We start from the raw sequence: 14,398 nt of genomic DNA, 5'->3' as shown, positions 1-14,398 counted from the left end.
ACAACCATTCACACTCACATTCACACCTACGGTCAATTTAGAGTCACCAGTTAACCTAACCTGCATGTCTTTGGACTGTGGGGGAAACCGGAGCACCCGGAGGAAACCCACGCAGTCACGGGGAGAACATGCAAACTCCACACAGAAAGGCCCTCGCCGGCCACGGGGCTCGAACCCGACCTTCTTGCTGTGAGGCGACAGCGCTAACCACTACACCACCGTGCCGCCCCATATATATATATATATATATATATATTAGTGCTGTCAAGCGATTAAAATATTTAATCGCGATTAATGTCGCGACAGTCGTAGTTAACTCGCGATTAATCGCAATTTAATCGCACATTTTTGTCACATAAAAACCATTGTAATTCTCTTATCAGCATAAAAAAGTGCATGGGCTTGCTTTGTACCAATGTTTTTTTTTTTTATTGCAAAGCATAACACGTCTTGACACAGCCACTGCAAAGTGAAACCTAAGCCGAGCACCGGCGCGGGGCTAGCAAGAGAACCATGAGTGAAATGATCTACTGTTGAATTATCCATCTTTTTTTTTTAATCTCCGTTGTTCGTTGATAAATATTGCATTGAATCTGATCTTTACTGTTTCAGCTCACTTAACACATTTTGTACTTGTACACTTTCTGCCTGTTGATGCGTCGCGCTGTCCAATCAGAGGCGGCCAAATTTGCATATTACAGGAAGGATTTCTGGGATAGCATTGAGTTTACAGTTCAGAGGGATCTGGCTTCTTTAGACGCTGTCTTCTTAAAACTGAATAAATATTTAAAAAGAGCCAAATGAGCCAGTCTTTTGAACGGCTCTTTTCAAAGAACGGATCACAAAGATGCGGATCCCATCAAAGAGCCATAAATCCCAGCTCTACTAGCGCGCCCTGCCCGCGCTGGTTCTTTGGGGGAGGAGGGCAGAGGACTCTGGCTGTGCGGGGCGTGGCATTACAGTCTAGCTGCTATCGGTTTTCTAAGCAAAGTCTCTGTTCCAAGTTCCTGGCAGTTTCAAAAGCTTATGAAAAACCTACATCATGTCACAGAGCGTTAATCTCGCGATAAAAAATTTATCGCCGTTAAAATTGAGTCAAATTAACGCGTTAATAACGCGACATTTTTGACAGCACTAATATATATATATATATATATATATTTTTTTTTTTTCAAGACTTATTATTTTCGCATTTTCCACAAATTGCTCCTGTCATTTTGCCGGTTTGTTTACATTCTAAGCGGAAATTATTTTGTCGGACGTTTAGTATAAAGTTTTTATTCATTGAATTTGCAAAAAATGAAAATAAAAACGCTCTGTTTCTCAAAATCCAGTGAATGTGGATAGAATAATTAACAGTTATTCCACTCAATCTTGTCGTACATGGCTTGGTGCTACACGCCTCGTCAGCTATCAGCTCATGTACGACTAGATTTTGTGGAATAACTGTTAAATGTACCTTATAAGGAACATATCTTCTTCCACACATATAACAATGATTACGATGAAAAAAATCCACAAAATCAGCACTTGGGTCTTTTTTCACTTTGTGTGTGTTTGTGTGTGTGTGTGTGTGTGTGTGTGAGACAGTCTTGTCCCCCTGCCAGCAGGAATATCAGAGACATCCAGTGTTCCTCGTATAACAATCACCCCTTCATGGGCCGACTCTATGAATGGGAACCTTTCAACGAAGGTGAGATTTTCATGTTGCTTTCTTTAAATCCATTGTCTTTCAGATATTTTGATATCTTTGGTTGATATATGATCCATCATGTAATGTTTCTGTTGCTGTTTGTGTGGCTTTAATGCATTTTATACCTTCACCTGAACCCTACAAGTTATGTGTTCGAATTTCTAAGCAACAGGAATCGCACACAGCTTCTCCACACTCTTTGGACAGTAATAAGAAGAGCACTTAAGATATATGTCAAAATGTCAGTTTAATGAATGAAAGGATTGTGAATAATGCAGTTGGAATGTAAGCAAATTGGGTTGATTACTTGTGATGTTACCTTTTAATCCCGCTGTTTTTGCCAGTGCAAAATGTTCTATCATGTTGGTGCATATTTCAGATGTACACCTCTTTCCTGGCACAGCGTTCACATTTTCCTCAAGCAGGCAGAAATGAAAACAGAAAAGTAAAATATAGACAGTTTTGTTCAAGTCAATTTGCGATTTTTTTCTTTTTTGATAAATTTTGTTTCAGTTTGGTCAGGCTATGCTGAATAGGGCCTTCCTGTGTGGAGTTTGTGTGTTCTCCCCATGCCTATGTGGGTTTACTCTGGGTGCTATGGTTTCCTCCCACAAACATGTGGATTAGGTGAACTGGCTCCTCTAAATTGCCCAAAGGTGTGTATAAAATATTATATGAACTGGTTAGGAATTACAGCATTTTTCTACATAGTCCCTTTATTTTCACAAGTTGAAAAGTAATCGGACAAACTAACATAATTATAATTATAAGCATCATTTTTATTACTTGGATGCAAATCCTTTGCAGTCAGTGACCACCTGAAGTCTGGAACCCATGGACATCATGAAATGCCGAGTGTCCTCTTTTGAGATACTACTTTGCCAGGCCTTTACTTCAGCCGCCTTGAGTTGCTGCTTGTTTGTGGGTTTTTCAGCTTTCAGTTTTGTCTTCAGTAAGTGTAAAGCATGCTCAGTTGGGTTGAGGTCAGGTGTCTGACTTGGCTGTGAAACACCATCCTATGAGTTCTGTAGCATTTGACTGCATCTGAGCAGAAAGTACAGCTCTATATACTTCAGAATTCATCCTGCTACTTCTATCAGCAATCACATCATGAATAAACACCACTAATCCAGTTCCATTAGCAGCCAGACCTGCCCATGCCATAACACCGCCTCCACCATGTTTCACAGATGATGTGTGCTTTGGATCATGAGCCCTTCCTTTCCTCCTCCGTACTCTTTTTTTCTTCTCATCATTCTGTTACAAATTAATCTTGGTGTGATCTGTCTAAAGAATCTTGTTCCAGAACTGGGCAGACTTTCTAGCAAAGTCTAATCTGGCCTTTCTGTTGTTGAGTGTTATCAGTGGTTTGCATCTTCAGGTAAACCCTCTGTATGGACATCCATGAAGGCATCCTTGACAATGATAGACCAACCTCGTCTAGAGTGTCCTTGACTTGGCAGGATGTTGTGAAGGGGTTTTTCTTCACCAAGGAAAGAATTATGCGATCATCCACTTTTGTTGTTTTCTGTGGTCTTCCAGGGCTTTTGGTGTTTGAGGTCACGAGTGCTTTCCTTTTTTTTAAGAATGTACCTAATTGTTGATGTGGTCACTGCTAAATTTTCTGCTATCTTGCTGATAGATCTGGGGGTGTTTTTTTTTTTTCCAGCTTTATGATGGTGTCCTTCAATTGCACTGACACCTCTTTGGACCAGATATTGAGAGTTCCCATGAACAGCTGCCAAATGCAAATTCAACACTTGGAATAATAAAATAACAAGGAAACAGGCCATAACTGACTATGAAACTGCTCATCAATCAATTGTCCGATTATTTTTGAGTCTGTGAAAATGGAGGGACTATGTAACATGACCGTCAATGATGGCGTAGCTCACTCTGGCCCCGTCTAGTCCAGAAGGAATGATCTAAAGTGGGCCACCTTGCACAATAAATGTTGCAAGCTATATACACTATATACAAGCTATATATAGAAATGATATACACCCTAAAAATACCGACCTATTTGCCAGAAAGAATCCAAAATGATGAGGAATTGACCAAGAAGAAGCGATTTTTGTTGAACTGCTCATTAAGACTTAATTAGTCCATAACTTCATTAATAATTGTAATGAAGCAAATCTGGGTAGAAGTTATATGAACCCTAGGTGCCCCTACCTTCATGTCAGAAAGAATCAAAATCGGTGAAGAATTGAGGGAGAAGAAGCTATTTGTGTGGAAACTGCTCGTTAGGGATTGACTAATTATTCCATATCTTCATTATTAATTGCAATTATGCAAATTTGGGTAGAAGCTATATGCACCCCAGGCAGACCTATCTTCCTGCCAAAAAGAATAAAAATCGGTGAAGAATTGAGAGAGAAGAAGCGATTTTTGTGAAATGTGGACGCCACCAGACGGACGACGGACACCACATGTTGGCATAAACTCATCACCTGTCGGCCGGATGAGCTAATAAATGGCTCTAATTCCAAACAGTTAATGCAATATTTTTTGTTAAATGTCTTCAATTAAAGCTGAAAGTCTTCACATCTTGATTGCTTCATTTCAAGCACATTGTGTTGGTGTCCAGAGGCAAAATTACAATAATTGCATTAATGTATTTTCTGTTCTCTCTTCTGAGCTGCTGTGATAGAACAAACTTCTGACCAATTAAGACTGAGACTTCGACAGCACTGTGGTGTAAAAGTCTTTAATGGATTTTAAATTATTGCACGCATGATCACGTTGTTGTTGTTGTTATTTTAGCCCTTGTGTGCTGTAACTGGACCCTGGTTACTGTGTGATTAGTATGCTGTCTCTCTGAGAGAAAATTGGCAGGTATTTTCTTCAGATATTTTTATCCGTCCATCCATTATCTGTAGCTGCTTATCCTGTTTTACAGGGTTGCAGGCAAGCTGGAGCCTATTCCAGCTGACTATGGGAGAGAGGCGGGGTACACCCTGGACAAGTCGCCAGGTCATCGCAGGCACATATTTTTGCTCATCACATTAATATCCTGTCACTATATTACATTACATTAATGGGCAGACGCTCTTATCTAGAGCGACATACAACATACCCAGAGCAGCCTAGGGACCAGTTAGGGGTCCGGTGCCTTGCTCAAGGGCACTTCATCCATTCCTGCTGGTCCAGGGAATCAAACCAGCAACCTTTTGGTCCCAAAGCTGCTTCTCTAAACATTAGGCCATGGCTTCCCATATGGCTTCATTATATGTTCTATAATATTGACTGGGTTCTTCCCAAACTATGAACTCTTGTGCTTTTTAGTATTTATTGACAGTAAAGTACATTTTAAGTACATTTTTTTTTCTCCGTGCTCTCACGGAAGGCGGTCGCATTCCTCTGCTCTCCTCTCCCTTTTTTCCCTGCTTGTGCTTCTTTGTCTCGTCTGTCTATACTTTTGAGAGACTCTCTCCGCACTGCTCTCTAAACTAAAAAAATCATGGAATTGATAAACTGGTATCCTAACGAAATTGACACAGTTTCTCGACGAGAAGCCTGGGTTCGGGGGAACCCGCCTGTCCTGCCAGAACGTTTTTCTGTGGAGGACATTGAAGACATCTACCTATGCAGAACCATGATTACAGGACTTTTGCTGATTGGATTAGGCATTGCCTTGGTTTATTGAGGAAATCAGACAACGGTGACAGCTGTTGAAAGCCCCATAAAGCTGCCCGACATGATTGAAGCGGTGGGCAGAGCTGTCGGCACTCAGACTGTGGCTATTCAGAACTTGAACCACAACATGGATGACATCATGGAGAAGCTTTTGGCTTTGCAAAGGAAATGGATTGATTTGGAGAACAGAATGGGCAGACAGAGTGGTCGTGTAAAAGAATGCGGCTGCTTGCCCCAAGACCAAACAATCCCAAACTTATCTGCTTTTGGCTCCATCAGACAGCACCGGCCTCGGCCAAGGCCGTTGCTGGGACAACATCTCCCCCTGAAGGTCACTGCTGTGAGACGCTCTCATATTCCTTCCCCCACTTCCCGCGGTCGCCGCTTTTACCCCCAGTGTGACAAGTGGGTGCGTGACCAGCGCCATCATGGCTGCAGGAGCGGACAGCTGCTTGCTTGCGCTGGGTTACCTCTACCTCCCCCCCCCCCCCCCCCCCCCCCCCAAGTCCCGAGTTTTCATGTTGTAAAGTGTACTTGTGTTATTTGGTGCTAATGTGCTGAGGTGTTTTTTTTAATGTTCTCACACTGTACTCCTCATAGGACCATAGTGTGGGGGTTGCTTTTTTTCTCCTCCCCTCTCCTCATGTTACTCTGTATTTTTTCTTTTCATCCCTGTCTTCCTGTCCTGTCTACTCCCCCTCTGTCAATTGTGTGTATGTGTGTATGTATGGACAGGTTGATGGTCAATTTCGCTGATACTTGTGACTAGTGATAATAAAGGGTTCATTCATTCATAACCACATGCTCAATGTTTCAATTCTTCAATAATTGGCTGAGGAAACACCACAGACCATCAACAGCTTTAACAGAAGACATGAGGATCAGATCTGTGAGACATCTGAGAGTGTGTTGGTAAAGAAATGACCCTGATGCTTGTGTTTATTCTAAACCAGTCTCTGGGTTTGAAATACTCTTATTCCCATAGACACCAAAGTGCATTATAAGTAGTCTGTATTCTCAAGGGCACATTATTTGGACACTAATCCATTACAATGGCATTGTGGGAATTCCTAAATGCACAAGGTATTCTCCTGTGTCCTGTGTGACTACAAAATGGGAAATTTTCCAAACTAGTGCATGATACCGTATCATGATTGTGCTATGAGTGTTTGGTTTGTTTTTATTTGCCCAGTGATTGTGTTTTCCTGTAATTCTTCACAGTTCCTGGAGATCACCTGTGCGAGCTGAACTGCCGTGCGGTTGGATATCGTTTCTATGTGCGCCAGTCAGCTCGGGTCATTGACGGGACGCCATGTGGACAGAACGAGACGGCCATCTGCGTGGCTGGGACGTGTCAGGTAGGAGAGACAAGTCTCTGACATGCAAGTGTACAAGGATGTCAGTTACTATTCGGTCGGTAATTATGTAGTGCTGTTTAACGACAGTGTTATCAGTTTGTGTAGCACATTACTCCTCAGAGTGATGGGAATTCTGTCTCATTTCAGTGAGTCAGATTTATTTGACTCAGCTCACCAATAAGAGTCAAGAAGCAACTCAAAGAGGAGTGAGTGCTCCTTTTTGCCTCTGTACGGCTGACATTGTTTCATTAAATGTTACTCTACCTACTAATTAACATCCATCCATCATCCATAACCGCTTATCCTGTGTAGGGTCGCGGGCAAGCTGGAGCCTATCCCAGTTGACTATGGGCGAGAGGTGGGGTACACCCTGGACAAGTCGCCAGATCATCATAGGGCTGACACAGAGACAAACAACCATTCACACTCACATTCACACCTACGGCCAATTTAGAGTCACCAGTTAACCTAACCTGCGTGTCTTTGGACTGTGGGGGAAACCGGAGCACCCGGAGGAAACCCACGCGGACACGGGGAGAACATGCAAACTCCACACAGAAAGGCCCCCATCGGCCATGGGGCTCAAACCCAGAACCTTCTTGCTGTGAGGCGACAGTGCTAACCACTACACCACCGTGCCACCCTAGACAAAAAATGGCTTAAAAATAATGAAATGAAATGTTTCAATGTTAAAAAAATAGTATAAACAGCAGTAGACCCTTTGCTTTAAAAAATATATATATAGTAGTCTCAGGTACAATGAGTGCAGTTTTATAAGGAAATGAACTGTAGGTTTTACTGAGCATCTTACAGAACCAGCCACAGTTCTTCTGGACACGTTGACTGTCACACTTGCTTCTTCATTTTGCACCAAAATTTTGCCAGTAGCCTTCATTATACTTTCCTTTTTTTTAATCTGAAAAGTGGTCACTTATGTGATACGCTGCTCAGATACAAACTTTTTTTTCCCGTAACATTTAATTCTCTGCTGGAAAATGAAAGAACGCTTGGAACTCTAAAATGTTTTTGTAATATTTTGACTCGATAATGTAGAAGTCATCAAATAGAAATCGATAAAGTTTGCATGAAAAAAAAACCCAGGGTGCCTCAGACTTTTGCACAGTACAGTATATTCGACATGAAGCGTGACTTAGGAGCAGAAACTCAATACAAAACTGCAATAATCGGCAGAGGAAAACAAATTGTGGAGTATGTATTACATCAAACTTTAACCTGCTTGACAAATATATAGTAGGTTGTGAAGCATTTTTGAAAATCGTTATAAAATCAATGCATATATTTAAAACTAGTTGAAATGGCTTCTTGTTGTTGCAAAACATTTTGAAATTCACAGCAAATCTTAAAAAAAAAAAGTCACCAAATGTGGAGTCACCAAATTTCCCAAACTGACAACACTACTTACTACACTGAGTCATACCATGTTTTCAGCTTAATTTTTGTTCAATTTTAAACATTTTTATGCTTTCCTAATATTGTACATGTCACTGAGGATAGTTCAAGAGTGATTCAACATCATGGGGTGCACAAAAGTAAACATTAGAGACTGAAGAAATGTGTAGAATGTCTAGTGTCTGTTTTTCATCCAGCTTAAAAGAAGTACAGTTTCTGTTTCACTTAGAGTGGTGCTTGAAAGTTTATGAACACTTTAGAATTTTCTATATTTCTGCATAAATATGACCTAAAACATCATCAGATTTTCACACAAGTCCTAAAAGTAGATAAAGAGAACCCAGTTAAACAAATGAGACAAAAATATTATACTTGGTCATTTATTTATTGAGGAAAATCATCCGATATTACATATCTGTGAGTGGCAAAAGTATGTGAACCTCTAGGATTAGCAGTTAATTTGAAGGTGAAATTAGAGTCAGGCGTTTTCAATCAATGGGATGACAATCAGGTGTGAGTGGGCACCCTGTTTTATTTAAAGAACAGGGATCTATCAAAGTCTGATCTTCACAACACATGTTTGTAGAAGTGTATCATGGCACGAACAAAGGAGATTTCTGAGGACCTCAGAAAAAGCGTTCACGAGTCCACCATGAGGAGAACACTGAACAACAATGGTGTGCATGGCAGGGTTGCAAGGAGAAAGCCACTGCTCTCCAAAAAGAACATTGCTGCTCGTCTGCAGTTTGCTAAAGATCACGTGGACAAGCCAGAAGGCTATTGGAAAAATGTTTTGTGGACGGACGTGACCAAAATAGAACTTTTTGGTTTAAATGAGAAGCGTTATGTTTGGAGAAAGGAAAACACTGCATTCCAGCATAAGAACCTTATCCCATCTGTGAAACATGGTGGTGGTAGTATCATGGTTTGGGCCTGTTTTGCTGCATCTGGGCCAGGACAGCTTGCCATCATTGATGGAACAATGAATTCTGAATTATACCAGTGAATTCTAAAGGAAAATTTCAGGACATCTGTCCATGAACTGAATCTCAAAAGAAGGTGGGTCATGCAGCAAGACAACGACCCTAAGCACACAAGTCGTTCTACCAAAGAATGGTTAAAGAAGAATAAAGTGAATGTTTTGGAATGGCCAAGTCAAAGTCCTGACCTTAATCCAATCGAAATGTTGTGGAAGGACCTGAAGCGAGCAGTTCATGTGAGGAAACCCACCAACATCCCAGAGTTGAAGCTGTTCTGTACGGAGGAACGGGCTAAAATTCCTCCAAGCCGGTGTGCAGGACTGATCAACAGTTACCGGAAACGTTTCGTTGCAGTTATTGCTGCACAAGGGGGTCACACCAGATACTGAAAGCAAAGGTTCACATACTTTTGCCACTCACAGACATGTAATATTGGATAATTTTCCTCAATAAATAAATGACAGAGTATAATATTTTTTCTTGTTTGTTTAACTGGGTTCTCTTTATCTACTTTTAGGACTTGTGTGAAAATCTAATGATGTTTTAGGTCATATTTATGCAGAAATATAGAAAATTCTAAAGGGTTCACAAACTTTCAAGCACCACTGTATATTGAGAAGTATGGAGGAGCTTCTGAGGAGCTTATTATGGACTTAAGTAAGAGCAATATAGCCTATAGGTTACAGGTCAGAATTGAAGGTCAGGTGGACTTTTTGAACCTAGGTTAGAATTTTTTTAACCCAGTTCATAATTTACTACTTGTATTAGGGAAACTTACTATAGCTACCATAGAGAGAGAGAGATAGATGGCTTTCAGAGGTGGACAGTAACGAAGTAAATTTACTTGAGTACTGTACTTAAGTACATTTTTTGAGTATCTGTACTTTACTTGAGTATTTTTTATTTTTTTGGAAACTCATGACTTTAACTTCACTACATTTGAAAGACAAATATCGTACTTTTTACTCCACTACATTTCTATCAAGGTCCTCGTTACCATGAAGCAGCTTTGAACGTGGATGTTTTTTTTCTTTTCTTTTCTAAAATGTGAGTGGTATTTTTTTTTTTCCCAGGTGACATTGAGACAGCCTATCAGTAATCACTCGGGTCACGTCACATCCATAGACTGTATAAAATCAAGTTCAGTAATTTCTCAGCAGCATTATTTAACACGATCAGTTGATGGCAGAATGGAAGGAGGCGGTTCTTCTGGAGAATGTACACACACCCATGGCCCATGAACCCATGTTTCAGTTTTCTGAAAGGATTAAAGATTCGTTTTATTTTAAATGTTTGTTTGCTGAAGACAAACCACATCACGGCCTACAAAAACTCACCGTCCAACCTGCAGAAGCATATTGAGGTATGTAAACGTTTTATTCCAAGAGAAAGCTTGCAACAAAGTTGTCTGTGCTTTTAGAGCTAGCGGTAACGTTGCAATATCTATGCAGTCTGGTTAGTCAAAAGACTTTCTATGGATTTGCCCGCCAAGTTGCCATAGCCTTGTCCACGGCTAACGTTAACACATAGCTAGTTAACTTGGACACTGTTAGTTAGCATGTAAAAACGGAGTTACGCTAAGATGAATAACGTTAATTTATCTGAAGTCCTTTCAGAAATATGTTTTAGCATAATCCTGCCAAATAAACAGAATGTAGAAATCTTTCTTTTCTCGTAACATTAACTACTCAATATGATTTAGAGTTTGATTTAGATTAGATTAGATTAGATTAGATTAGATTAGATTAGATTAGATAAAACTTTATTGATCCCTTTGGGAGGGTTCCCTCAGGGAAATTAAGATTCCAGCAGCATCATTACAGATAAACAGAGAAAAGAAATAGAGAAAACTTCTAGATAAATTAAAATAAATTAAGTATTTACATATACAAATATAAAAGAATAAGATATGGGGAAGAGAGGAAGGGGGGAGGGGAGAAAGGGGAGGAGAAGTGGGGTTAGGGTAAGTGTGTGTGTGTGGGGGAAGCAGGAAAGATATTGCACTTTATATTGCACATTATATTGCACATTGTCCGGTATTGCTTATTGTTCGGCTAGGCTACTGCTCCTTCCCGTCCTCTGTCCTCCTGTTACCCCTCCTCCCCCCCAGAGAGGAGTTGTACAGTCTGATAGCGTGAGGGACAAAGGAGTTTTCGAGTCTGTTCGTCCTGCACTTGGGCAGGAGCATTCTGTCACTGAACAGGCTCCTCTGGTTGCTGATGACGGTGTGCAGAGGGTGACTGGCATCGTCCATGATGTTCAATAGTTCGTCCATAGTCCTCTTCTCTGCCACCGTTACCATAGAGTCCAGCTTCATGCCGACCACAGAGTCGGCCCGCCTGATCAGTTTGTCCAGCCTGGATGTGTCCTTCTTGGATGTGCTGCCCCCCCAGCACACCACGGTGTAAAACAGGACACTGGCGACCACAGACTGATAGAACATCCACAGGAGTTTCCTGCAGATGTTAAAGGACCGCAGCCTCCTAAGGAAGTATAGCCTGCTCTGTCCCTTCCTGTATAAGTGATTGGTGTTGCAAGTCCAGTCCAGCTTGCTGTCCAGCCACAGCCCGAGGTACTTGTAGGAATCCACAGCCTCCACCTCGACTCCCTCAATCAGAACTGGTCGTGACCTTGGTCTGGAACTCTCAAAGTCAATGACCAGCTCCTTGGTCTTCGAGGTGTTGAGCTGCAGATGGTTCCTGTTGCACCACACAGCAAAGTCCCTCACCAGGCTCCTATACTCCTCCTCTCTATTGTCACTGATACACCCAACGATGGCTGTGTCATCGGCAAACTTCTGAATGTGACACAGCTCCAAATTGTAGCAGAAGTCCGCGGTGTACAGGATGAAGAGAAGAGGGGCCAGCACTGTGCCCTGGGGTGCTCCGGTGCTGCTAATTACAGTGTCAGACGTGAAAAGAGTTTGCTAGCATGTCAGGTGGAGTTTCACTGAATAGCTAGCTTAACGTTAAACCACCATGACGGCACAGCATGCGTTCATTTTGTGAATTCGCATTTCTGTCTTTGGTAACAGCATTAGGTTTTGTAAGTGTTGTGGCAATAATACAACAATGTGTTGACAGAAAATGTACTTTTAATACTTAAGTATTTTTAAAAGCAAATACTTCCGTACTTTAACTTAAGTAAAAATTTGACTGGACAACTTTCACTTGTATCAGAGTAACATTTGACCAGTGAGATCTGTACTTTGACTTAAGTAATGAAGTTGGGTACTTTGTCCACCTCTGATAGCTTTATTAAACACAAGATCCACTCAGCTGACGCTGGTTTCCATTGGAGATGTGTATAAACGTATGCTAATAATCTATATCTACATTATAAAATTTATTAAATATATAACATAACTGGGGCGGCGCAGTGGTTAGCATTGTTGCCTCACAGCAAGAAGGTCCTGGGTTCGAGCCCAGTGGCTGACGAGGGCCTTTCTGTGTGGAGTTTGCATGTTCTCCCTGTGTCTGCGTGGGTTTCCTCTGGGTGCTCCGGTTTCCCCCACAGTCCAAAGACATGCAGGTTAGGTTAACTGGTGACTCTAAATTGAGCGTAGGTGTGAATGTGAGTGTGAATAGTTGTCTGTGTCTATGTGTCAGCCCTGTGATGACCTGGCGACTTGTCCAGGGTGTACCCCGCCTTTCGCCCGTAGTCAGCTGGGATAGGCTCCAGCTTGCCCGCGACCCTACACAGGATAAGTGGCTACAGATAATGGATGGATGGATATAATATAACTAATAAAATACATAATATACAATATAATGAGACAAACATATTATTATGATTAAAATGTATATTCCATTTATAAAAATATATCTAAATACCAGAAAAGTGTTTCCAGTAGTTAATTCTAAATTTCTTCGTAGTCTTCGAGTTTTTAACATCATCAGGCAGAGAATTATATAACATAGCAGCTGAAAAAGCAAAAGTCCTGTGCCCTGATTTTGAATTTATTTTCACGATATCAATATTGTTCTTTACTCTTGTGTTTTTTTAGCAAAAATTTGACATAGGTATTCTGGTAGAGCTCGTTCATACATTTGTACACCATCAGACATTTGTTAAATTTCCATCTTCTAACAGACCACGAGTTGGCCTAGTGCTTTGCATGTCCACTTCTCAACCAGGAGATCGCGAGTTCTACTTGCAGTATGGGCCATACCAAAGACCATCATAAAAATGGTGCCTACTGCAGTCTGGCAAGGCATGCTGCAATACAGATGTGAGTAGGGAAGTCAAACTCTCATGGATACCAGAGGACCAGCCCCCCACTGTAACCCTAGCTGTATAGGCGAGGGGCCGAAGGCTATCGAAATGGAGATCGGCGCCGCACCCATACGCCTTAAAGAGTTGGTTAGTACTGGGACAGGAGACTGCCTGGGAAGACCAGATTCTGGCGTGAGAGGGACTTTGATTTTTTGACATCTTTCAACAATCTAGGGTTTGGTTTAGGGTTAGGATTTGGGAAGACTTTGTATTTTAAACTACTTGATGACATAATAATAAGACTGGACTCATTAATACGTTCAAAATATATATCATTCCTTCCATTGCTGGTTGAGTGGGTAAGGTGTTGGGTTGAGAATCAGGAGGTTCTGAGTTTGAATCCTGGTTAAGTATGAAAAAAGATGTGTAAAAAATGCTAATTAAGTAGACAGACAGACAAGAGGAAATACTAGGTAGGTGTAGACAGAGAGGAAGTGGATGGAAGAAAAAGTGATGGAAAATCCATTTTAAGAATCTTAGATCATCCAAAATTTTACCGACACACGAAATTATGAACTAGGTTAAAAATTTTTAACCCAGGTAAAAAAAAAATCACCTAGGTTGAAATGTTTTGCCTTATAACATACAGTTGTGGTCATAAGTTTACATACGGTGACATGAATGTCATCTTGGATATGAATGTCATGGCAATATTTGGGCTTTCAGTCATTTCTTTGAACTGTTCTTTTTCTGTGGCAGAATGATTGTACAGCATACAGCTTTAATTAAAAAAACACTAGAATTTGGTGCACAAGTTTTAATTTTCTTTGAGTTTTCTGAAATCAATACAGGGTCAAAATTATACATACAGCACACCTCATATTTGGGTAAAATGTCTCTTTGCAAGATTCACCTTGGCAGAATTCTGGTTGGATATTTCATTACTCTTCATGGTAGAATTGGTAGAGTTCAATTATTTTTTTTTCTTGGCATGGACTCGACTTGTAAGCCAGGGCTGCCAACTTTTCAAAATTCCTTGGAGTGAGATTTTTTTGGGGGGGGGGGGTCGACGGCAAAATTTTTCCGCACACCACGCAGTAAGT

The 14,398-nt window shown here is 41.0% G+C and overlaps 1 protein-coding gene across 3 annotated transcripts in view; it reads left to right on the top strand.

Annotated features, from left to right (window-relative positions):
• LOC132888133 (thrombospondin type-1 domain-containing protein 4-like) overlaps positions 1–14,398 on the top strand; it is a 168,067-nt gene that overhangs the window by 18,627 nt on the left and 135,042 nt on the right. For all 3 annotated transcript variants that reach the window (XR_009654906.1, XM_060924148.1, XM_060924149.1), the window contains 2 exons: positions 1,591–1,693; positions 6,554–6,690. Coding sequence is in view for 2 of the 3 variants with exons in the window: in XM_060924148.1 (XP_060780131.1) it covers positions 1,591–1,693; positions 6,554–6,690 (240 nt within the window). In the remaining variant the exon portion in view is untranslated. The remainder of the gene's footprint in view (positions 1–1,590; positions 1,694–6,553; positions 6,691–14,398) is intronic.

The sequence above is a fragment of the Neoarius graeffei genome, chromosome 6 (genome assembly GCF_027579695.1).
Source record: "Neoarius graeffei isolate fNeoGra1 chromosome 6, fNeoGra1.pri, whole genome shotgun sequence".
NCBI lineage: Eukaryota > Metazoa > Chordata > Actinopteri > Siluriformes > Ariidae > Neoarius > Neoarius graeffei.
The sequence above is the reverse complement of the archived record's forward strand: the minus strand, read 5'-3'. Positions and strand labels throughout refer to the sequence as shown.